General features: G+C 42.2%; 1 protein-coding gene across 16 annotated transcripts in view; it reads right to left on the minus strand.

Moving 5' to 3' along the window:
- The window catches only part of LOC137427024 (rho guanine nucleotide exchange factor TIAM1-like), a 71,612-nt gene that overhangs the window by 39,824 nt on the left and 5,141 nt on the right, over positions 1-26,647 (minus strand). For 6 of the 16 annotated variants that reach the window (XR_013623577.1, XM_068116138.2, XM_078778764.1 and 3 more), the window contains exons 2-8: positions 7,590-7,749; positions 6,941-7,009; positions 5,038-5,163; positions 4,683-4,791; positions 3,971-4,150; positions 3,194-3,312; positions 2,958-3,051 (exon numbers count right to left, since the gene is read on the minus strand). Coding sequence is in view for 13 of the 16 variants with exons in the window: in XM_068116138.2 (XP_067972239.2) it covers positions 2,958-3,051; positions 3,194-3,312; positions 3,971-4,150; positions 4,683-4,791; positions 5,038-5,163; positions 6,941-7,009; positions 7,590-7,697 (805 nt within the window). In the remaining 3 variants the exon portion in view is untranslated. Of the gene's footprint in view, positions 1-2,957; positions 3,052-3,193; positions 3,313-3,970; positions 4,151-4,682; positions 4,792-5,037; positions 5,164-5,983; positions 7,010-7,589; positions 7,750-8,130; positions 8,316-26,647 lie in introns of those variants that run through there. The other 10 variants (XM_078778763.1, XM_078778755.1, XR_013623579.1 and 7 more) reach the window with 9 other exon arrangements.

Genomic DNA, 26,647 nt, shown 5'->3' on the forward strand with positions numbered 1-26,647 from the left:
CGAACTTTTAACATTAGTCAACTTTTTAAACGGAATTCGAACTATGTCGGTGAGTGCACACACCTCCAAGTTATCCTGCCAACTTTCCCCTCGTAGCATTTCTGGTGGATTTTTAATTTGAACAAATATGTCAAATAGCAACTTCCTCAAAAGAATGTTCTCGAGAATTGTCAATAAGCAAAAAATATTCGTGGACCAAACGTTTTTCAAATCAGTCGTCCTTGAAGCAATTACAAAATCTTATTTATATAAAACAATGTATTGATTTACAAAATCAATTTTCGGTGTTTTATATATATTCTAGCCGAAAGCACCCGGCGTTGCCCAGGTTCTTTTTGAATGAATTTACTACTACAATTCAGCTTTTACTCGCGGCCGTAGAAAATCGAGTACAACAATTCAGCTCAGCTTTTAATTGTGAAATGGGCCCAGCCCAGCCGAAGCGGCCTCGAACGGCCTCACCACCTAGCCTATAACCTTCCCGGGGCCCGTCCCAACATTTTTGGTTCTTTTTTAATGAATTTACTACTACAATTCAGCTTTTACTCGTGGCCGTAGAAGATTGACTACTATAATTCAGCTTAGCTTTTAATTGTGAAATGGGCCTCGACCGGCCTCGCCACCTCGCCTAAAACCTTCCCGGGGCCCGTCCCGACATTTTTTGTATTGGAGGTTTCCTCCTATCTTTCATCGGTTAGGAAATTAGCTTGTGCAGACAAACAAACAAAAACTTTCTTTTATAATATAGAGAGATAAAAAACAGAAAAAAAAAAAAGTTCGTTTTTTTGAGATTTTGTAATAAAATCGCTTTTATAGTACCTTTGTTATAGAGAGCTTTATAGAGCCTTTGTAGCTATATGAAAGGTAGCATTAAATTATCCCTGATTAGTGTGTGTGTGTGTGTGTGTGTGTGTGTGTGTGTGTGTGTGTGTGTGTGTGTGTGTGTGTGTGTGTGTGTGTGTGTGTGTGTAGAGGGGTGGGGGGGAGGTTTAATATCGTATTAAATATAAATTTTCCTTATTGGGTGTAAGTGGGGGAATCGAAAAAAAAAATTAAATTTGATTTCTCAACTTGTCAACAGGATTATAACATCACCTGGCAACGCCAGGTACTCCTGCTAGTACCCCATAATGTCAAGATGCAATTTTGCTTTCAGAAAAAAGTATTAAAAATTAAATAAAAAATGAAATTAAGATATTAAAAATCAAGTATTCAACCCCGAGTCATTACTTTGTAGAAGCGCCTTTGGCAATGATTACAGTTTCTAGTCTTTTTGGGTATGTCTGTATTAGCTTTCCACATCTGTATTTGGGGAGTTTCTTTCATTCTTCCTTGCAGATTTGCTCAAGCTCTGTTAAGTTCGATGAAGAGCAATCTTCAAGTCGATGAAGAGCAATCTTCAAGTCGATGAAGAGCAATCTTCAAGTCTATCCACAGATTCTCAATGGGATTGAAATCTGGGCTTTGGCTGGGTCACTCAAGGACTTTCACGTTCTTGTTCTGAAGTCATTCCAGTGTTGCTTTGGCTGTATGCTCAGGGTCATTGTCCTGTTGGAATGTAAATCATCGTCCTGTGAATGACCACAGTCGAAGGTATTCTGCATTCTGAAGCGCAGGTTCTTCTCAAGGATTGGCCTGTATTTGGCTCAATTCGTTGTTCCCTCTGTCCTTAAAAGTCTCCCAGGCCCTGCTGCTGAAAAGCATCCCCATAGCATGATGCTGCCACCACCATGCTTCACGGTAGGGATGACATTAGATGGGTGATCTGTGCTCGGTTTCCGCCAGACATCACGCTTCGCATTCAGGCCAAAGAGTTCAATTTTCAGCTCATCAGACCACAGAATCTTTTGCCCCATGCTCCGAGTCTTTCACGTGCCTTTTTGTAAACTCCAGGTGTGCGGTCATGTGCCTTTTTTCAGGAGTGGCTTCCGTCTGGCCACTCTCCCATAAAGCCTGGATTTGTGAAGCGCTGCAGAGACTGTTGTCATTCCGGCAGGTTCTCCTATCTCAGCCAAGGAACTCTGTAGTTCTGTCATAATGGTCATTGGGTTCTTGGTCACCTCCCTGACCAAGGTCCTTCTTGTCCAGTTGCTCAGCTTGGTTGGATGGCCAGCTCCAGGAAGAGTCTGGATAGCCCCATATTCTTTCCATTTCTTAAAGATGGAGCTCACTGTGCTCTTGGAAACTCTCAACAATCGAGAAATTGTTTTATACTCTTCCCCAGATCTATATGTCCTCACAATTCTATCCGAGTTCTACGGACAGTTCCTTGGTTAGAGTTTCTGCTCAGACCTGCACTGTCAACTGTGGGGCATTCTATAGAAAGGTGTATTTCTTTTTAAATCATGTACAATCAATTTAATTGTCTACAGGTGGCCTCCAATGAAGTTGTAGTCACATCTCAATCAATCAATCAATTCAAAAAAATCAAAGTCAAATAAAAAAAATCAATCAATGTAGTCAGCTTGATCACATCTCAATGATGATCAAAGGAAATTGGATGCACATGAGCTCAATTTAGAGTGTAAAGCAAAGGTGTTGAATACTTATTCACTCAAAACAACTTCAGTTTTTCACTTAAAATTGTTTTGTAAAAATTTCTAAAAATAAAAATAAAAATTCTACTGACATTATGGGGTATATTATGTGTAGATCAGTGACAAAAAAAACAACTCAATTTAATCCATTTTAAATTCAAGCTGTAACACAACAAAATATGAAAAAAGTCATGGGGTGTGAATACTTTCTGAAGGCACTGTATATAAACCACATAATGGAGAAAACATTTCACAAATTCGGCAAGCTGGCCAAATAATTTGGTGATATGGGAGGGGGGGGGGGGGGAAGAGGACAAAGGGTCACAGCTGTGCAGCTGTAGGACCTAAGCCAGCTGGAAACCGATTGATATTTTAAGGGGAACTACACAAGCCTTACAAACAGTGTACCCACACACTCACCAAAAATGTGCGTGTCTGTGGGCCCACGTGCAGAGTTCAGCCAACACACATTGCCATGTGCTAGAAGATCCCCCATGGACAGGTCGGTAGGCTGCTAGAGGGATTCAGGAGCATGGAGGTAAGGGGTCGGTGATGGAGCGTTAGTAACGAACAGCTCACAAAACATTCTCTCCCGATTTGTGGAGGAATCGGCAATGCGAAAGCAAGACTTTGACGACGTGGAGAAACCAAGCTACCTCGTCAGTGTCCATCTTATGTTCCAGCATGAGCTCATCAAAGTGTTTGCCATAGATCTCGTACAGTTTCTGCATCTCGTTGATATGGCTTGCAGTTTCGTTCATCGCTTTCAAGGCCTCTGAGTAGAAGAAGCACCAGCAAAATGACTAAAAAAAAATGTTTTCACAAAATCAGATCAAACATTCTTGACCGATGTTAAAAGGAAAAACAGAAACTTTTATTTTTATACAACATCGAGGATGGCAGAGAAACTAGTAACAGAACAAAACGAACAAGAGGGGAAAAACACAAAGTTGAGGGACGAAAAAGAGAGAGACTTCAAAAATAAGGGATGTGAGGAAGAATTAGGACTAGGGAAGACACAGGGGGTGTAGAAGATGGATACAGAAGCAAACTCTCAGGAAGGAAACCAGGAAAGTTGGAAGGAAGAGGGCTTAGGCTAGGTTATCGGGGGTCGAGAAGATCATGGTTGTGGATGGAGGATGACCAGAGATGGTGGTGAACAGCTGTTTTGAAAACCTGGAGGGTAGAATGAGATTGAAGAGAAAGTGGAAGTTAGTTGCAAAGGTAGGGAGTGGGAGAGTGGGGGAGGGGGGGTCACCAGTCCAAACACCTCCAAAATGGCCGAGCAAGCCACTCAAGGAAACTCTGTGCACCTACAAGCAGCACGATAAACCTTCCATTTGCGAAAATGTATAAATAAATCCATTAAAAAATCAACACCACCAACTCAATCCTGGTGCGATCCCTCTGCCTTCCCCAAACAAAGGACGCACCAGAAAGATGGTAACCTTCTTCACTGTCCATGTCCACAACTGAACACAGCTCTCTCAGGAGCAACGGGTACTTCAAGATCCGCTGGATCGGCTTGATGAGGAAAGACTCCAGTGTGCTCGAGTGCTGACCGCTGGGGTTGAGTGAGTTTATGAACTTTTGGAAGTGTCCATCTTTCTTGGCTGAGAAACAAAAGAAAAAAATCCTTAGCTAGTTACCTGTGGCACCTTTAATTACCTCACGTACAGGAAGCGAAGAGCGGGGTGAAACAATGGGTTCACCTTTTCCGTCTGTACCTTCATCTGCAGACGTCAGCGTATGATAGACGAACAACTTAGTTTGAATTGAATGTTGAATACTAGGCCACAAATCAGAACACGAACCTGCAGTTTAGCAGTACTTGGACTCTGAATTTGGCAGATTTCCGGAATATTGTCCCGAGTGCACAAGGGTACAGAAGAGCAAGGTAATTGTTTTAGTCTGTCTACCTGTCTGGCAGTCTGAAAATCATTTAAAACAGGAAACTTACTCATTTTATGGATATCATAAAAGGACAAAAACAACAGGGACAAATATCGAATGCAACGTTAAATAAGGTGTGTAAAAGACTCCGCATCAACCGAGGTAAACTTCCACAAAACGACTGTTTTTTGGGGGTTTTTTCAGTAAAAGGTTTTAAAAGGAGACGGTAAAATGTGTCTTAAAGAGTCATACCTTTCTCCAGAACCCTCTGTGCCTTGTGGTAGTTTGCACAGTAAGCACCGTATAGCTTGAAATGTTCCGAGTAGTACAGAAAGGCACCGCCAAGTGAAAACAGCATCCTCTGTAGGCCAAGAGACAAAGATACTTGGACTCTTTGCACAATAGTTCAAGGACTAGTTCATAAATGGAGGCCTTTCTGCACCTTGACATGAACCGTGCAGAATTTGGCATGGTTGGTTCACTTTATTGCGAAAAGGGTGCAAGAGAACTTCATGTTGGAGGTTTATAAGAAGAAGAAGAATAACTTCCACCAATGAGACCTTTTCTAGTCTTACCTTTAAAGGTTCAATTTCAACAGTCGACTCACCTTGACCTGAGTCTTGTCTTTGAGTTTCTCAATATCGGGTAGCACCTTCAAACCCTGCTCCAAAGCTTTCAAAAAGTCCAGCTGAAACTCCGTCAGCGGAGTCAAGCTTCCGAACAATTCCTCGACCTGTGCGCACAAAAGAAGAGGGGAGCACAAGCACTTCGACTTCTCCCCACCAACATTCCCAGATTACGAGCTTTGTACGACACTTCCAAGAGATTCAATTCCTGGAGATTCTGGGTTCTGCTCATGTAGCCACATCCAAATTGGGGGGAAACTAACTTTGCCAGCTTAGAATAACATTCAGGTATTCTTAATGCTGCAAAGCACTCCCTTCCTAGATACTTGCAACAATCTGGTGCCCACTTCAAGATAGGAAACCTCAGATACGTCTGCCTACAAGTAGACAAAAAAAAAATCTCCTGGGGAAAGAGCGAATTGGATACAATTCAAAATCAGGTTCTCTTAAAGGACATCATTACCTACGCCACCGAAGGCAGATGGAGATCATGTTTTCACCCCTGTGTGTTTGTCTGTCTGGTCTGTTTGTGAGCAGGCTATCTCAAAAAGTTGGATGAATTCAGATTTGCATTTCAATTTTGGTAAAGATTCGAGATAAATTTTTTTAAGTGATTCTTCACCTTTGAGTGATGAGGCCAAAAATGATATATAGCACGATATCTGAAAAAGTTATGGATGGATGTTACGTGCTCCTCCCCAACCCCCGGTCACGGTGTACCTCTGAGCCCCGAGAGGAGTCACGGCAGAAAAATGTGTTATTCTGTGTCAAAGATGAATGGTGAAACCACACCAATTGTTACCAACAAACAAATATTGTATTAAGGTCACACAAGAATAACAACACAAAAACAATAGTAATCAATTGTACAACAAATAGTATATCATTCCTATGATGGTACCATCAGGTTCGTACAATATAACTCACTGTGCTCCAAGTGAGCGAAAAGAAGAAGATTCCCAATGTCTCTATTCCCGGCTTCAAGCCAAAGTCGATTCCCTCCAGCGATCGTCCGTACGATGTCGTATCGAGACCAGAATCCCGTTGGGTTGACAGTCACAGTCACGCAGCCAAAGCTGCGCAAAGGCACCCTCAAGGCGACTGGGAAATCCAAAGGCGCCCTCCAGGCGACTGAGAAATCACACCCTCAGGTATGGACGTTTCACGGCTCAGTCGGCGAACTGCAAATTAACCTTCAAAATCCACGTTACACACACCCACACCAGATAAATGTCTGAATGCGGTGAAAACGGCTGAAGCGAAGCAAAGAAACCTTACGCGACATGCAAAGCACGCGAGTCAAAATGGCCGACGGCCCGTACTCGAGACGTAACGGCCCGACGATGATTCTCTTCGGAATTGACCGCAAAACCTGACACGCAGGTTGATCTGTCACAGCGATAACAACTCTGTCGCAGGAATCCCTTTCCCGGGAAACCAAAAGTTCATTCATGACTCGTTCGTCAACGTTCGCTCCAAACCTCCAAGTAGCTCGGCTCCTTCTTGTCAGACTCACTCGCTCCGCCTTCTTTTCCTCCTCTTCCTCTTCGTCGTCGTCCGGTTCCGGTTTCATTTAAAACATTAATTTTTTTTACCTTTTGAAAATAGCAATATCTATTTCCCTCAAACGACAACAATAATAGTACATGGAATCAAAAATGTTTACAGTGGATGAAAACCACAACAACGGAAGTGACAAATCTGTAACAATGGATTATGACAAAACTTGGTGAATGCGTTGGTTAGATGACAATAACAAGCGGATTCGATTTTGGTTCAGGTCCGAATCCAGATCCGGCCTATCAGTGGTATACAAACCGTAAACTCTTAAACCTGGCGCGGGGGTATGCGCTCTACCGAGCGCCATTGTAGTTGTGTCTGTACCTGATCCAGAGAGAGACAACCTTCCCTCCGAATGGGTTCGACGTACGAGTTCCGCAGCGTGAGCAGATCCTGCACAGTCCCAAACACGATCAGACTTCAGGTGTACAACATCAAATGCATCAAAGTCTCTCTACCAGTCTCAAGTTTTTTTATAACCGAGGATTTAAACGTTATCTCGTTATGCAAAGGTAGAGCTACAACACGAGACCAAAACGTGTGGACTTATTACCCTGTGAGTCACAATTTAAAATAAAGATTTTTTCCCACATTCCAATCAGTGCTGTCATACGCTTGGCAAATAGCTAGGGGTATGCAGAATGGTCTGAGCTGTCTAGCCTGGGTTCAAATCTCGACCCAGCTATAAACTGCCATCCTGGTGCTGCACAGGCATCACTCAGATGGACGTTAAGCTGGGCGTCCCGTCTGCCAACATTAGTGGGTGGAAGTTAAAGATCCCATATTCCCACGGTCTCTTTCCCGAAGGACCCGGCGAGTTATCACCGGCACAATGAACATGTTACAACTTCCTGCACATTCAGCATTGCAACCCTCACCGTACAGCGCATGGTACACAATAACGCATTCATCAACATAAGCTGATGCTTGAAAAGGTGATTTTTTTTTACCTTATAGAGGAATAGCCACCCACCTGGACGTACGAGCGCTCGGTCTCCATCAACTCGACCATCACCTTCCGCAGGTGGCTCATATTGCTTTTGACCGGGGGATCAGGGTCGGGAGCTAGGGGAGGCTCCATAACAGGTAGTCGATGGTCTGAGTGCGAGCACCTGCGAGCACCTCAAACGTACCTGTGTGCCGTAATGGGCGGGGTAGTTTTGTTTCAGTGTGACTGTACAAGTGTACAAGTCCCAACCAAGACCGCATTCCAGGATAGGCGACTCGAGAGGATGTCTCACCATACAGGATAACCCAGAAAATCGAATTCCCAAAGTCTCAACCAAACAAAGGGAGAAATTCCCAATCAAAAGGTTCGGCAATGACAGGAGGCAAACTTCACCAACTTTGCACTAAGTCGAGAAAACGATACTTTATGAAACCGGATTGGTAAAAACTTTGGGAAAAGAACCACAACAACAAAAAGAAATATCGAAAAGTTAAATTCAAAACTTATTGGTGGATTTTAAAATCCATATCGGAAAAACGATAAACTCGGCCAATGAAATATCCACCTTTGCAACTTGGAAACAAACTTTTCGATGGCACGAAGTCGAGCACTGGACCGTCACCTTTCCTTCTCGACTACGTTTGGCATCCCATCCGAATACGTGCTGCCTTTGCGTCCCTCTACCGTACGCTATCCAATCCAAGCCCCACTTAGGGACACGCCCATAAAGTGGGAACGTTCAAACATGCGTTTAATCCCCTCCCGAGCCGATGGACCAGCCCGCCCCCGCTGCTGCGCCAGTGGGACCGTACCAAGTGATAGCGGAAGGTGGGGGGGGAGGGAGATTAAATAGGTTCCCGCCGTTTTATATCCTGTTTACCGTCAGCAAAGAGCAAAGTTCATTTCTGGTGCAAATCTCCCCTTCCGAGACGATTCTATTTTCTGTAGTTTATCATCCATCGGCTTCCGTTCGTCGATGGACAACCTGGGCCCGAAGTGACAGGGATACTTTGACCTGGAGGTTCACAGCCTTATAATAAAGAAGGGTAGATGTTTGTGTTTGTTCATCACGCTCACTTTTCAACTCCCTCACAGAAATTAAGCAAATAAATTGATAGATCGGATGAATGAATGTGGTGTTGATATGGGATATGGCACAGGCATGATGGGCCAAATGGTTTCCTCATGTGTCGAGGTCCGTTGTAAATAATTGTAAGCGCGGCTGCACTTGAGGTTGCCAAACTCGCTCGCGGCTCGTGATTGGCAGAAAGTTTTTGGATTTCTAACCCGCGGCTCATGATTGGCGGAAAGTTTTCAGATCTCGAATCAGTGCCTTATGATTGGCAGAAAGTTTTCGGATCTCTAACGCACGGCTCGTGATTGGCGGAAAGTTTTCGGATCTCGAATCAGCACCTCGTGATTGGCAGAAAGTTTTCGGATCTCCAACCCATGGCTTGTGATTAGCGGAAAGTTTTTGAATCTCGAATCCGTGGCTCGTGATTGGCGGAAAGTTTTCGGATTTCTAACCTGTGGCTCATGATTGGCGAAAAGTTTTCGGATTTCGAATTAGCCCCTCGTGATTGGTGGAAAGTTTTTGGAACTCCAATCCACGGCTCATGATTGGCGGAAAGTTTTCGGATCTCCAAACCATGCCTCATGAGTGGCAGTTTTCAGATGTCGAACTTTAGCTCGTGATTGTCGAAAAATTTTCGGATCTCGAACCCGTGTCTTGTGATTAGTGGAAAGTTTTTGAATCTCGAATCCACGTCTTGTGATTGGTGCAAAGTTTTCGGATCTCGAATCAGCACCTCGTGATTATCGGAAAGTTTTCGAATCTCGAATCCACGGCTCGTGATTGGCGGAAAAATTTTCGGATCTCGAATCCGTTACTAATTGTGATTGCTAGAAAGTTTTCGGATCTCGAATGCGTGGCTTGTGATTGGTAGAAAGTTTTTGGATCTCGAACCCATGTCTTGTGATTAGTGGAAAGTTTTTGAATCTCGAATCCACGTCTCGTGATTGGTGGAAAGTTTTCGGATCTCGAATCAGCACCTCGTGATTCGCGGAATGTTTTCGGATCTCTAACCTGTGGCTTATGATTATCGGAAAGTTTTCGAATCTCGAATCCGTGGCTCGTGATTGGCGGAAAGTTTTCGGATCTCGAATCCGCGACTAATTGTGATTGGCAGAATTTTTTCGGATCTCGAATCTGCGACTAATTGTGATCGTAGAAGGTTTTCGGATCTCGAATGCGTGGTTCGTGAGTGAAAGAAAGTTTTCGGATCTCGAATGCGTGGTTCGTGAGTGAAAGAAAGTTTTCGGATCTCGAATCCGTGACTAATTGTGATTGGTAGAAAGTTTTCGGATCTCGAATGCGTGGCTTGTGATTGGTAGAAAGTTTTCGGATCTCAAATCTGCGACTAATTGTGATTGGTAGAAAGTTTTCAGATCTCAAATGCGTGGCTTGTGATTGGTAGAAAGTTTTCGGATCTCGAATCCGCGACTAATTGTGATTGGTAGAAAGTTTTCGGATCTCGAATGCGTGGTTCTTGAGTGATAGAAAGTTTTCGGATCTCGAATGCATGGCTTGTGATTGGTAGAAAGTTTTCGGATCTCGAATCCATGACTAATTGTGATTGGTAGAAAGTTTTCGGATCTCGAATGCGTGGTTCGTGCGTGATAGAAAGTTTTCGGATCTAGAATCCGCGACTAATTGGGATTGGTAGAAAGTTTTCGGATCTCGAATGCGTGGTTTGTGAATGGTAGAAAGTTTTCAGATCTCGAATGCTTGGCTTGTGATTGGTATAAAGTTTTCGGATCTCGAATGCATGGTTCCTGAGTGGTAGAAAGTTTTTTCGGATCTCGAATCCCTGACTAATTGTGATTGGTAGAAAGTTTTCGGATCTCGAATGCGTGGTTCTTGAGTGATATAAAGTTTTCGGATCTCGAATGCGTGGCTTGTGATTGGTAGAAAGTTTTCGGATCTCGAATCCACGACTAATTGTGATTGGTAGAAAGTTTTCGGATCTCGAATGCGTGGTTCGTGAATGGTAAAAAGTTTTTTCGGATCTCAAATGCGTGGTTCTTGAGTGATAGAAAGTTTTCGGATCTTGAATCCGCGACTAATTGGGATTGGTAGAAAGTTTTCGGATCTCGAATGCGTGGTTCGTGAGTGGTAGAAAGTTTTCAGATCTCGAATCCGCGACTAATTGGGATTGGTAGAAAGTTTTCGGATCTCGAATGCGTGGTTCGTGAGTGGTAGAAAGTTTTCGGATCTCGAATCCTTGACTAATTGGGATTGGTAGAAAGTTTTCGGATCTCGAATGCGTGGTTCGTGAGTGGTTGAAAGTTTTCAGATCTCGAATGCTTCTTGGCTTGTGATTGGTATAAAGTTTTCGGATCTCGAATGCATGGTTCCTGAGTGGTAGAAAGTTTTTTCGGATCTCGAATCCCTGACTAATTGTGATTGGTAGAAAGTTTTCGGATCTCGAATGCGTGGTTCGTGAGTGGTAGAAAGTTTTCAGATCTCGAATGCGTGGCTTGTGATTGGTATAAAGTTTTCGGATCTCGAATGCGTGGTTCCTGAGTGGTAGAAAGTTTTTTCAGATCTCGAATCCGTGACTAATTGTGATTGGTATAAAGTTTTCGGATCTCGAATGCGTGGTTCGTGAGTGGTAGAAAGTTTTCGGATCTCGAATGCATGGTTCCTGAGTGGTAGAAAGTTTTTTCAGATCTCGAATCCGTGACTAATTGTGATTGGTAGAAAGTTTTCGGATCTCGAATGCGTGGTTCTTGAGTGATATAAAGTTTTCAGATCTCAAATGCGTGGCTTGTGATTGGTAGAAAGTTTTCGGATCTCGAATCCACGACTAATTGTGATTGGTAGAAAGTTTTCGGATCTCGAATGCGTGGTTCGTGAATGGTAAAAAGTTTTTTCGGATCTCAAATGCGTGGTTCTTGAGTGATAGAAAGTTTTCGGATCTTGAATCCGCGACTAATTGGGATTGGTAGAAAGTTTTCGGATCTCGAATGCGTGGTTCGTGAGTGGTAGAAAGTTTTCAGATCTCGAATCCGCGACTAATTGGGATTGGTAGAAAGTTTTCGGATCTCGAATGCGTGGTTCGTGAGTGGTAGAAAGTTTTCGGATCTCGAATCCTTGACTAATTGGGATTGGTAGAAAGTTTTCGGATCTCGAATGCGTGGTTCGTGAGTGGTTGAAAGTTATCAGATCTCGAATGCTTCTTGGCTTGTGATTGGTATAAAGTTTTCGGATCTCGAATGCATGGTTCCTGAGTGGTAGAAAGTTTTTTCGGATCTCGAATCCCTGACTAATTGTGATTGGTAGAAAGTTTTCGGATCTCGAATGCGTGGTTCGTGAGTGGTAGAAAGTTTTCAGATCTCGAATGCGTGGCTTGTGATTGGTATAAAGTTTTCGGATCTCGAATGCGTGGTTCCTGAGTGGTAGAAAGTTTTTTCAGATCTCGAATCCGTGACTAATTGTGATTGGTATAAAGTTTTCGGATCTCGAATGCGTGGTTCGTGAGTGGTAGAAAGTTTTCGGATCTCGAATGCGTGGTTCGTGAGTGGTAGAAAGTTTTCGGATCTCGAATGCGTGGTTCCTGAGTGGTAGAAAGTTTTTTCGGATCTCGAATCCGTGACTAATTGTGATTGGTAGAAAGTTTTCGGATCTCGAATGCGTGGCTTGTGATTGGTAGAAAGTTTTCAGATCTCGAATCCGCTACTTTTAAACACTGAAATGTACTATCGTTAGTAAAACGACGGTTTGGATGAGCCAAGAATCCTTTTCGCAAAGTCGTTCCAGAAATAAAAGCGCTCGTGATGGAAGGGATCGAGTGTCTGCTGGAAATAAACGCGGGTTTCACAAGGACAGGATGAACTATGAAGCTCAAGTCAACACGCAGTCACGTGACGATTCTTTTCCGATGAAATCGAACACAGCTTGGGCTGCTGTGATGATCAGGATAACGGCATTTGAATGAAACATTTGAAATATATTTGTCGATATTATGAGCCGTCCATCTATCACGTACGCAGGAGGGAATAAAATTGGGATTTAAAAGAGAAAAGAAGGGAGGATAATAGGAGAAAGAGGAGTGGAGTATAAAGAGGAATTAACGAAGACACATTGTATGAGCATGGGTGGTTAATGAGTGAGAGTCCAAGACTTCACCACAGTTGCGTACGTAATAAATAGATAATATCTCAGCGGTTAAGGAGAGGTATGTGATCCGCAACGTCAGTTTAAGTTTAACATCGTCGGCCTCGTTCGATTCCCACATTACCTGGTGTTTACTCTCAGAGAACGATCCCCCACCCCTTCTTGCCCCGTGGTGACAGCCTCCTCCGGGAGGTTTCCTTTCATTTCCTTCAATCAGCTGGAGATTGGAACGAAACACCTGGGCAAACATCCCGAGGAGGCACGAGCTAAAGTTGTGCAGGTTTGGCTAATTTGGGATAATTTTGCCCGTTACTGGGCAGGTCCGTCCTCATCGAGTCCCTCAAGCCCTGGTAACCGTGCGTCATCACTGGGGTTTCCCAGCTCTGTGATTAGTTCAGGTATCAGGGTTAGAGGGGGTCAGGGGGACATGCCCCTGGTTTAATGTTTATGTCTCATCAGCAAGATTTTGTTGACCCAGTTTTTAACCTGTCTAACCTGGGTTCGAATCCCGACCCAGCTTTTAACCTGTCTAACCTGGGTTCGAATCCCGACCGAGCTTTTAACCTGTCTAACCTGGGTTTGAATCCCAACCGAGCTTTTAACCTGTCTAACCTGGGTTCGAATCACGACCGAGCTTTTAACCTGTCTAACCTGGGTTTGAATCCCGACCGAGCTTTTAACCTGTCTAGCCTGGGTTCGAATCCCGACCGAGCTTTTAACCTGTCTAACCTGGGTTCGAATCCCGACCGAGCTTTTAACCTGTCTAACCTGGGTTCGAATCCCGACCGAGCTTTTAACCTGTCTAACCTGGGTTTGAATCCCAACCGAGCTTTTAACCTGTCTAGCCTGGGTTCGAATCCCGACCGAGCTTTTAACCTGTCTAACCTGGGTTTGAATCCCGACCGAGCTTTTAACCTGTCTAACCTGGGTTCGAATCCCGACCGAGCTTTTAACCTGTCTAACCTGGGTTTGAATCCCGACCGAGCTTTTAACCTGTCTAACCTGGGTTCGAATCCCGACCCAGCTTTTAACCTGTCTAGCCTGGGTTTGAATCCCGACCGAGCTTTTAACCTGTCTAACCTGGGTTCGAATCCCGACCCAGCTTTTAACCTGTCTAGCCTGGGTTTGAATCCCGACCGAGCTTTTAACCTGTCTAACCTGGGTTTGAATCCCAACCGAGCTTTTAACCTGCCTAACCTGGGTTCGAATCCCGACCGAGCTTTTAACCTGTCTAACCTGGGTTTGAATCCCAACCGAGCTTTTAACCTGTCTAGCCTGGGTTCGAATCCCGACCGAGCTTTTAACCTGTCTAACCTGGGTTTGAATCCCGACCGAGCCTTTAACCTGTCTAACCTGGGTTCGAATCCCGACCGAGCTTTTAACCTGTCTAACCTGGGTTTGAATCCCAACCGAGCTTTTAACCTGTCTAACCTGGGTTCGAATCACGACCGAGCTTTTAACCTGTCTAACCTGGGTTCGAATCACGACCGAGCTTTTAACCTGTCTAACCTGGGTTCGAATCCTGACCGAGCTTTTAACCTGTCTAACCTGGGTTTGAATCCCGACCGAGCTTTTAACCTGTCTAACCTGGGTTTGAATCCCGACCGAGCTTTTAACCTGTCTAACCTGGGTTCGAATCCCGACCGAGCTTTTAACCTGTCTAACCTGGGTTTGAATCCCAACCGAGCTTTTAACCTGTCTAACCTGGGTTCGAATCACGACCGAGCTTTTAACCTGTCTAACCTGGGTTTGAATCCCGACCGAGCTTTTAACCTGTCTAACCTGGGTTCGAATCCCGACCCGGCTTTTAACCTGTCTAGCCTGGGTTCGAATCCCGACCGAGCTTTTAACCTGTCTAACCTGGGTTCGAATCCCGACGCAGCTATAAACTTTGATCCTTGTGTTTCACAGAGTGATTCATCTATGTGTGTCCTCCCTCGGATGGGAATTTTAAAAGAGAGATTAATTTGGAGGAAGGTCGTGACCCCACTCTGCCCCCAAACACGTCCAATGATGTCGGAGACAGCAATGATCATTTTGAGACCTTTTTATTGTTTTTTTTTTGTATGCAAGATCGAGGCTCGTATCAGAGCTAGCACATTAAACACACACACACAAAAAAAAACCGACACACAAAACATACAATAAAGGGAGCGTCCATCTGGATCAATATTGCTTTCCCCAATTGTATGGAGGCTTCGCACCCTCAATCGAACGTTTCTAAGATGGTAGTACAGACGAGGGGGATGCCCCCCATATGTGGTTCTGATGTGGAGCCCCCCATACCTGGGTTTGGCGGAGATTCTGTGGTTCTGATCAGGAAGGTTCAAGCCACATTTCTGGTTGCCTGATTTCCACCCAAAAAAGAGAATCCTCCTACAGGAATCACCTGGGGGTCCAGAAACTTCGAGAGAGCCAGGAGAAGTTGCAGCAAGGAGCAACATGGTGGGTCAGCAAGGTTGGGTGGAGATGGTCGATCGAACTGTACCCGGGTAAGACCCGGACTAGACTACACGGGCTAATCAGTGCCTCCCTGCGTAATGCAGCCAGAATGATTCATCTTCCTTATTTCATGTCCACAATTATTCCCATTTTCTGGTGAGGTTGGCCAGGGAAAAATTTTGGCCCAAGTCTTTCACGAATCGATGGCCAGGCCTGACGTTCGACTAAGTAGTTAGAGTTAGAATTTGTTTCAGGATGCCGGCGATAACACGCCTACTCTTCGCAAAGGACACCGTGGGAACTTTATCGTCCACTAACTCATGACGGGACACCCAGTGTAACGTCCATCCGAGGGACGTCACACACATTGATGAATCGTTCTTCTGCCTGCGGAACACCAGGATGGCAGTTTATAGCCAGGTCAGTATTCGAAACCAGGTGAGACAGCTCAGAGGAGATTGTCGTTATCCAATCAGGGTAAGAATTACTATTTGAAGGAAATCCCAACATTCACACTTTTGTGCATTTGTCCATTTTGTGTTCTCTGTTTATTTGGACAGAGACCTCGAGAAACGGTAAATACCTTTTGTGGTGAATCCCCCATCATTAACAAAAATCTGAAGTGCAATCGGCCTATATTAATTACAGAAAGGAAAGTTATTACAAATCAATGATAAAAACAAGAAAGACGTCATGCGGAGCATGACACTTGCAAAGTCCCCACCGCCGCCCCCCCCCCCCAAAGTTATTGCCATGGATACATCAAATTGTCCATCTCATTAAGTTTAAAATTGACGATCTTAATCAAAGCTCGAGTCAATCGGATGAAAATTATTTTTGAGATTAAAATTGATGATTTTAGAAGCTTGACCTTGAGTTGACCTTTTGATTTGACCCTCGATTGATTTGATCCATTTTGATTTTTAGTTGACCTTTTGATTTGATCTTTGATTGATTTGATCCCTTTTGATTTTGAGTCGACCTTTTGATTTCATCCGATTTGACCGTTGAGTTGACCTTTTGACCTCAAAAATAGTTGCTTTCCCAATTAGTCCGTGGGCTGAGTAGGGTTTACATGCACCCCCCCCCCCCACAACTTAACTTCCCGGGTATGTCCATGTACCCCCCACCTTAGGGGTTAGGAAAAACCATGTTAACAGAAAAAAAACATTCCCTCATAGTTTGACCTCTGGTGACCTCATTAGTGACCTCATTTGCATATAACACATATCATTGCAAAGAGTGTCCCAGGACAAACATTTTGAGGGGTCATATGTAACCATAGGATGACTAGGTAAAAAGTTATGGCCATTTGAATTTCGCCTACCCCTAATTTTCGGAAATCACTGACACAGGGGGGGTAACATCAAAATATGCGTGGGAGGTACCTTGGGAATGAGTTTTTTTCTGTTAACATGGTTTTTCCTAACCCCTAAGGTGGGGGGTACATGGACATACCCGGGAAGTTAAGTTGTGGGGGGGGGGGGGGGGGGGGGTGCATGTAAACCCTACTCAGCCCACGGACTAAATTCAGTGATGCGCTGTGCAACTTCTTGAAGTTAATAGGACGAAAAGTGATGATTTTTCAGCCGAAAATTGATGATTGCAGATGTTTAACCTTTAGTTGACCTTTGACCTCAAAAATAGTTGCTTTCCCAAATCAGTGATGTACTCTGTAATTGCTGTTTAATTCTCAAGTTAATAGGACGAAAAGTGATGATTTTTCAGCCGAAAATTGATGATTGCAGATGTTTGAACCTTAGTTGACCTTTGACCTAAAAAAAGTGGCTTTCCCAAATCAGTGATGCGCTATGCAACTGCTGTTTCAAGTTAATAGGATGAAAAGTGATGATTTTTCAGCCGAAAATTGATGATTTTAGAAGTTTGACCTTTAGTTGACCTTTGACCTCAAAATAGTTGCTTTCCCAATTCAGTGATGCGTTATGTAATTGCTGTTTAATTCTCAAGTTAATAGGACGAAAAGTGATGATTTTTCAGCTGAAAATTGATTTTAGAAGTTTGACCTTTGACCTCAAAATAGTTGCTTTCCCAATTCAGTGATGTGTTATGTAATTGCTGTTTAATTCCCAAGTTAATAGGATGAAAAGTGATGATTTTTCAGCTGAAAATTGATGATTTTAGAAGTTTGACCTTTAGTTGACCTTTGACCTCAAAATAGTTGCTTTCCCAAATCAGTGATGTACTATGTAATTGCTGTTTAATTCCCAAGTTAATAGGACGAAAAGTGATGATTTTTCAGCCGAAAATTGATGATTGCAGATGTTTAACCTTTAGTTGACCTTTGACCTCAAAAATAGTTGCTTTCCCAAATCAGTGATGTACTTACTATGTAATTGCTGTTTAATTCTCAAGTTAATAGGATGAAAAGTGATGATTTTTCAGCTCAAAATTGATGATTTTAGAAGTTTGACCTTTAGTTGACCTTCGACCTCAAAATAGTTCATTTCCCAATTCAGTGATGTGTTATGTAATTGCTGTTTAATTCCCAAGTTAATAGGATGAAAAGTGATGATTTTTCAGCTGAAAATTGATGATTTTAGAAGTTTGACCTTTAGTTGACCTTTGACCTCAAAATAGTTGCTTTCCCAAATCAGTGATGTACTATGTAATTGCTGTTTAATTCCCAAGTTAATAGGACGAAAAGTGATGATTTTTCAGCCGAAAATTGATGATTGCAGATGTTTAACCTTTAGTTGACCTTTGACCTCAAAAATAGTTGCTTTCCCAAATCAGTGATGTACTTACTATGTAATTGCTGTTTAATTCTCAAGTTAATAGGATGAAAAGTGATGATTTTTCAGCTCAAAATTGATGATTTTAGAAGTTTGACCTTTAGTTGACCTTCGACCTCAAAATAGTTCATTTCCCAATTCAGTGATGTATTATGTAATTGCTGTTTAATTCCCAAGTTAATAGGATGAAAAGTGATGATTTTTCAGCTGAAAATTGATGATTTTAGAAGTTTGACCTTTAGTTGACGTTTGACCTCAAAATAGTTGCTTTCCCAAATCAGTGATGTACTATGTAATTGCTGTTTAATTCCCAAGTTAATAGGACGAAAAGTGATGATTTTTCAGCCGAAAATTGATGATTGCAGATGTTTAACCTTTAGTTGACCTTTGACCTCAAAAAAAGTGGCTTTCCCAAATCAGTGATGCGCTATGCAACTGCTGTTTCAAGTTAATAGGATGACAAGTGATGATTTTTCAGCCGAAAATTGATGATTTTAGAAGTTTGACCTTTAGTTGACCTTTGACCTCAAAATAGTTGCTTTCCCAATTCAGTGATGCGTTATGTAATTGCTGTTTAATTCTCAAGTTAATAGGACGAAAAGTGATGATTTTTCAGCTGAAAATTGATTTTAGAAGTTTGACCTTTGACCTCAAAATAGTTGCTTTCCCAATTCAGTGATGTGCTATGTAATTGCTGTTTAATTCTCAAGTTAATAGGACGAAAAGTGATGATTTTTCAGCCAAAAATTGATGATTGCAGATGTTTGACCTTTAGTTGACCTTTGACCTCAAAAATAGTTGCTTTCCCAAATCAGTGATGTACTTACTATGTAATTGCTGTTTAATTCTCAAGTTAATAGGACGAAAAGTGATGATTTTTCAGCTCAAAATTGATGATTTTAGAAGTTTGACCTTTAGTTGACCTTCGACCTCAAAATAGTTCATTTCCCAATTCAGTGATGTGTTATGTAATTGCTGTTTAATTCCCAAGTTAATAGGATGAAAAGTGATGATTTTTCAGCTGAAAATTGATGATTTTAGAAGTTTGACCTTTAGTTGACCTTTGACCTCAAAATAGTTGCTTTCCCAAATCAGTGATGTACTATGTAATTGCTGTTTAATTCCCAAGTCAATAGGACGAAAAGTGATGATTTTTCAGCCGAAAATTGATGATTGCAGATGTTTGAACCTTAGTTGACCTTTGACCTCAAAAATAGTGGCTTTCCCAAATCAGTGATGCGCTATGCAACTGCTGTTTCAAGTTAATAAGATGAAAAGTGATGATTTTTCAGCCGAAAATTGATGATTTTAGAAGTTTGACCTTTAGTTGACCTTTGACCTCAAAATAGTTGCTTTCCCAATTCAGTGATGCGCTATGTAATTGCTGTTTAATTCTCAAGTTAATAGGATGAAAAGTGATGATTTTTCAGCTGAAAATTGATGATTTTAGAAGTTTGACCTTTGACCTCAAAATAGTTGCTTTCCCAATTCAGTGATGTGCTATGTAATTGCTGTTTAATTCTCAAGTTAATAGGACGAAAAGTGATGATTTTTCAGCCAAAAATTGTTTGCAGATGTTTGACCTTTAGTTGACCTTTGACCTCAAAAATAGTTGCTTTCCCAAATCAGTGATGTACTTACTATGTAATTGCTGTTTAATTCTCAAGTTAATAGGATGAAAAGTGATGATTTTTCAGCTCAAAATTGATGATTTTAGAAGTTTGACCTTTAGTTGACCTTCAACCTCAAAATAGTTGATTTCCCAATTCAGTGATGTGCTATGTAATTGCTGTTTAATTCCCAAGTTAATAGGACGAAAAGTGATGATTTTTCAGCTGAAAATTGATGATTTTAGAAGCTTGACCTTTAGTTGACCTTTGACATCAAAAGAGTTGCTTTCCCAATCCAGTGATGCGCTATGTAATTGCTGTTTAATTCCCAAGTTAATAGGACGAAAAGTGATGATTTTTCAGCCGAAAATTGATGATTTTAGAAGTTTGACCTTTAGTTGACCTTTTGACCTCAAAAATAGTTCAAATTTAGTTCAAAAATAGAATGTCCAAATTTAGTGACTCAATATGCAAATGCTGTTCAACTTTCAAGTCAATCTGATAAAAAATTACAATTTTAGAAACTCGGCCTATGTTGACCTCAAAAATAATTGATTTAATTCAGTGACGTGATTTGCAAATCCTGTTGAAATTTCAAGTCAATCGGATAAAAACTGAAGATTTTAGAAATTCGACAAAGTTATTGACTTTTCGCCGATGTTGATCTTTTGACCTCAGAATCAATAGGCTTCTTCCTTGTGACCAACTCTACCATTTGGTGAAGTTTCATGTCGATCGGTTTAAAATTGTGACCTGAAGGCGATTGACAGACACACAGACAAAGAGACAGACAGACAAACAGACAGAATAATGACGGACCAATTTTCCTGAAAGATCTTCGATTTCGCAAGTAATAATATGGATAATTCACCCTAACCTTAATAATAAACTTTTCGATCTTTCAATCCTGATAAATCTCACACTCTTACGATGTCTCTCCGAAAAGACCGACTGGACAACCCTCCCATCCACTTTCTGAATAATCCTCTCCAAGAAGTTCTGTCACTCAAGCTTTTGGGTCTCACTATTTGCCACGATCTTTCCTGGGAAAACCACATTTCAAATCTGGCCTCCAAAGCCAGTCGCCGACTGGGCATCCTCCGTCGTGCGAAGTCCTTCCTTGGCACACCTGAGCTCCTCACCACATACAAGGCTTTCATCCGCAGCTCTATGGAATACTGCTCTCCCCTCTGGTCTGGTGCTCCTGCCTCACACCTAGCTCATCTTCACGCTGTTGAAACCAAAGCGTTCAGAATCATTGGAATCTCCCACGATGAAGCTAACTCCAAGGGCCTTTCACTCACTCACCGCAGGCAGGTTTGGTGGTCTTTCCGTCTTCTACCGACTCCTCTCTGGCCTTGCCCCCCCAGCTCTCTCTGGGCTCTGTCCCCCAAATATTCCTACAGGTCGCACAAGATCTGCCTGCAACCCTCTTATGGTTAAACTGCCAAAATCAAGACTTTCTGCTCACCTTCACTCCTCTTTTCTCCCGCCTCTGGAACAAACTCCCTCACTCTCTTCAATCCCACTCCACCCTCCAGGTCTTTAAAACAGCTGTTCACCACCATCTCTTATCCTCCCCCATCCAAAACCTTGATCTTTTCTACCCCTGCTAATTTCGGTCCCCTTGTGTTTTATACCTCTCCCCCCCCCCCCCCCCCCTTCCCACGCCTCCTCCCCCCAAGCCCTCTCCCTCCCACACTTCTCCCTGCTCTCAAATGTTGTGGTTGTGTGCTTCCCCTTCTCTCCCCATCTTGTCTTCTGCTCCCTCTTTTTGTATATTTTGTTTGTCTGGTTGATTTGTTTGTGAAATAAATGTTAGCTCTTTCACGAGCCTCGATTCAGTATACAAAAAAAACCCATCTAACCCTCTGAGGATTTGTGGGATGCTCCAGGTAAACTTCTTCTTCTTCAGTATTCTTCTTTGTTTGTGTCATCAGGAAAAATGTTTGTTTTTTTACCGAATGTACTGCTACAAGAGTTGTCAGGATGACCTTGAGGCCTGCACATTCGCTTTTAAACCGACCAGACTGGGTTCGAATCCCGACCCAGATATAAACTGTCATCCTGGATTCCCGGTGTTTCACAGGTAAGATGATCTCCCGGTGTTTCACAGGTAAGATGATCTGGACCACGTTTGCTTTTTGACGAATTCATTCAAAATGAAATATAAAATTCCATTTTTTTTTTGCAAGTAGCATCGAACTGTTAATCAGGTATTGTGACGTCATACGTTGTAGGGAAGGGGGGGAGGGTAATGATTAAATAAACGGAGTATCTCGGAGATCACAAGATTCCTGCCAAAGTGCCATCTCATCCCAAACACCTTGTGTAGAAACACCAAGGACCACCAGGGGGCGCTAACGGCACGGAAATCACCTGGGAACGGTCTTTGCATTCTGTTAATGTTCCAATTGGTTTTTCTCAAACGAAACAATAAAAATACACCTCGTGGGTTCCAATGGCGAATGTCCAAACTATTTTACTGGAGCACTGCATCCGCGGCACAGACGCACCTCTTATGATGCAACCAACCAGCATCAGCTGGCAATACGATTTGGCTGGTCGTTTGGACTCGTGACGTCACAATGGAACCATTTTAAAAAAGAAACTTTTTTCCTATTTCCAACTTGGACCCACGGGGCAGGCAAGGCCCAGGTCGGACGTTTCGACCACAGAGTGGTCGTCATCTGAGATTTCGCAGGCATCACGTGACGACAAGGTGAGAACCATTTTTTCATGTGGATGTTACCAATACCCACGATAACCAGGTTAATCGAGGTTGTGGGTGGAGTAAGGGAAGGGGAAAGTTCGGAGCAGACGGGTCAGACGTTCCATGTTTTCGGACGTAATATATAGATATTCCTAATTTTTCTCCAATCACACAGGTAAGTGTACTGAAACATTTGTTGGAGATTGCATACCTGCAACCACCCGATTACAGAACTGTTTATACATTTCACTCCAAAATCGATCGAACTTCAATATCGGAAGATCAAACGAACACATTGGATCAGTCGATAAAAAATGGATATCGGACCAAGAGATATATGAGACGAAGGAATCGATCAGGCTACTAAGGGATCAAACTAAGAGATGAGACGAAGGAATCGATTAGATTAATACATCAAACTAAGAGATGAGACGAAGGAATCGATCAGACTACTAAGGGATCAAACTAAGAGATGGAACCAATAGTTCGAACCACGAGATGAGGCGAAGGAATCGATTAGATTAATAGATCAGACTAAGAGATTAGATGAACGAATCGATCAGATTAATGGATCAAACTAAGAGATGAGACGAAGGAATCGATCAGACTAATGGATCAGACCAAAAGATGAGACCAATGGATCAGACCAAGAGCTGAGACTAAGGAATCGATCAGACTAATGGATCAGACCAAAAGATGAGATCAAGGAATCGATCAGACTAATGGATCAAACTAAGAAATGAGACGAAGGAATCGATCAGACGAATGGATCAGACCAAAAGATGAGACCAATGGATCACACCAAGAGATGAGACCAAGGATCAAACTAAGAAATGAGTCGAAGGAATCGATCAGACTAATGGATCAGACCAAGAGATGAGACCAAGGATCAAACTAGGAAATGAGACTAAGGAATCGATCAAATAAATGGATCAGACCAAGAAATGAGACCAATGAATCGATTGGACTAAGGGATCAGACCAAAATATGAGACCAAGGAATCGATCAGACTAATGGATCAAACTAAGAAATGAGACTAAGGAATCGATCAGATTAATAGATCAAACTAAGAGATGAGACGAAGGAATCGATAAGACTAATGTATCAGACCAAGAGATGAGACCAAGGAATCGATCAGATTAATGGATCAAACTAAGAGATGAGATGAAGGAATCGATCAGATTAATAGATCAAACTAAGAGATGAGACGTATGAATCAATCAGACGAATAGATCGGATCAAGAGATGAGACCAAGGAATCGATCAGATTAATGGATCAAACTAAGAGATGAGACTAAGGAATCGATCAGACTAATGGATCAGACCAAGATATGAGACTAAGGAATCGATCAGACTGATGGATCAGACCAAGGAATCGATCAGACTGATGGATCAGACCAAGAGATGAGACCAAGGAATCGATCAGATTAATGGATCAAACGAAGAGATGAGATGAAGGAATCGATCAGATTAATAGATCAAACTAAGAGATGAGACGTATGAATCAATCAGATGAATAGATCGGATCAAGAGATGAGACCAAGGAATCGATCAGATTAATGGATCAAACTAAGAGATGAGACGAAGGAATCGATCAGACTAATGGATCAGACCAAGAGATGAGACCAAGGAATCGATCAGACTGATGGATCAGACCAAGATATGAGACCAAGGAATCGATCAGACTGATGGATCAGACCAAGATATGAGACCAAGGAATCGATCAGATTAATGGATCAAACCAAGAGATGAGACCAAGGAATCGATCAGACTAATGTATCAAACCAAGAGATGAGACCAAGGAATCGATCAGACTGATGGATCAGACCAAGATATGAGACCAAGGAATCGATCAGATTAATGAATCAAACCAAGAGATGAGACGAAGGAATCGATCAGACTAATGGATCAGACCAAGAGATGAGACTAAGGAATCGATCAGACTACTAAGGGATCAAACTAAGAGATGGAACCAATAGTTCGAACCACGAGATGAGGCGAAGGAATCGATTAGATTAATAGATCAGACTAAGAGATTAGATGAACGAATCGATCAGATTAATGGATCAAACTAAGAGATGAGACGAAGGAATCGATCAGACTAATGGATCAGACCAAAAGATGAGACCAATGGATCAGACCAAGAGATGAGACTAAGGAATCGATCAGACTAATGGATCAGACCAAAAGATGAGATCAAGGAATCGATCAGACTAATGGATCAAACTAAGAAATGAGACGAAGGAATCGATCAGACGAATGGATCAGACCAAAAGATGAGACCAATGGATCACACCAAGAGATGAGACCAAGGATCAAACTAAGAAATGAGTCGAAGGAATCGATCAGACTAATGGATCAGACCAAGAGATGAGACCAAGGATCAAACTAGGAAATGAGACTAAGGAATCGATCAAATAAATGGATCAGACCAAGAAATGAGACCAATGAATCGATTGGACTAAGGGATCAGACCAAAATATGAGACCAAGGAATCGATCAGACTAATGGATCAAACTAAGAAATGAGACTAAGGAATCGATCAGATTAATAGATCAAACTAAGAGATGAGACGAAGGAATCGATAAGACTAATGTATCAGACCAAGAGATGAGACCAAGTAATCGATCAGATTAATGGATCAAACTAAGAGATGAGATGAAGGAATCGATCAGATTAATAGATCAAACTAAGAGATGAGACGTATGAATCAATCAGACGAATAGATCGGATCAAGAGATGAGACCAAGGAATCGATCAGATTAATGGATCAAACTAAGAGATGAGACTAAGGAATCGATCAGACTAATGGATCAGACCAAGATATGAGACTAAGGAATCGATCAGACTGATGGATCAGACCAAGGAATCGATCAGACTGATGGATCAGACCAAGGAATCGATCAGATTAATGGATCAAACGAAGAGATGAGATGAAGGAATCGATCAGATTAATAGATCAAACTAAGAGATGAGACGTATGAATCAATCAGACGAATAGATCGGATCAAGAGATGAGACCAAGGAATCGATCAGATTAATGGATCAAACTAAGAGATGAGACGAAGGAATCGATCAGACTAATGGATCAGACCAAGAGATGAGACCAAGGAATCGATCAGACTGATGGATCAGACCAAGATATGAGACCAAGGAATCGATCAGACTGATGGATCAGACCAAGATATGAGACCAAGGAATCGATCAGATTAATGGATCAAACCAAGAGATGAGACCAAGGAATCGATCAGACTAATGTATCAAACCAAGAGATGAGACCAAGGAATCGATCAGACTGATGGATCAGACCAAGATATGAGACCAAGGAATCGATCAGATTAATGAATCAAACCAAGAGATGAGACGAAGGAATCGATCAGACTAATGGATCAGACCAAGAGATGAGACTAAGGAATCGATCAGACTACTAAGGGATCAAACTAAGAGATGGAACCAATAGTTCGAACCACGAGATGAGGCGAAGGAATCGATTAGATTAATAGATCAGACTAAGAGATTAGATGAACGAATCGATCAGATTAATGGATCAAACTAAGAGATGAGACGAAGGAATCGATCAGACTAATGGATCAGACCAAAAGATGAGACCAATGGATCAGACCAAGAGATGAGACTAAGGAATCGATCAGACTAATGGATCAGACCAAAAGATGAGATCAAGGAATCGATCAGACTAATGGATCAAACTAAGAAATGAGACGAAGGAATCGATCAGACGAATGGATCAGACCAAAAGATGAGACCAATGGATCACACCAAGAGATGAGACCAAGGATCAAACTAAGAAATGAGTCGAAGGAATCGATCAGACTAATGGATCAGACCAAGAGATGAGACCAAGGATCAAACTAGGAAATGAGACTAAGGAATCGATCAAATAAATGGATCAGACCAAGAAATGAGACCAATGAATCGATTGGACTAAGGGATCAGACCAAAATATGAGACCAAGGAATCGATCAGACTAATGGATCAAACTAAGAAATGAGACTAAGGAATCGATCAGATTAATAGATCAAACTAAGAGATGAGACGAAGGAATCGATAAGACTAATGTATCAGACCAAGAGATGAGACCAAGTAATCGATCAGATTAATGGATCAAACTAAGAGATGAGATGAAGGAATCGATCAGATTAATAGATCAAACTAAGAGATGAGACGTATGAATCAATCAGACGAATAGATCGGATCAAGAGATGAGACCAAGGAATCGATCAGATTAATGGATCAAACTAAGAGATGAGACTAAGGAATCGATCAGACTAATGGATCAGACCAAGATATGAGACTAAGGAATCGATCAGACTGATGGATCAGACCAAGGAATCGATCAGACTGATGGATCAGACCAAGAGATGAGA

The sequence above is a fragment of the Myxine glutinosa genome, chromosome 5, assembly GCF_964187855.1.
Source record: "Myxine glutinosa chromosome 5, kmMyxGlut1.1, whole genome shotgun sequence".
Taxonomy (NCBI): Eukaryota; Metazoa; Chordata; class Myxini; order Myxiniformes; family Myxinidae; genus Myxine; species Myxine glutinosa.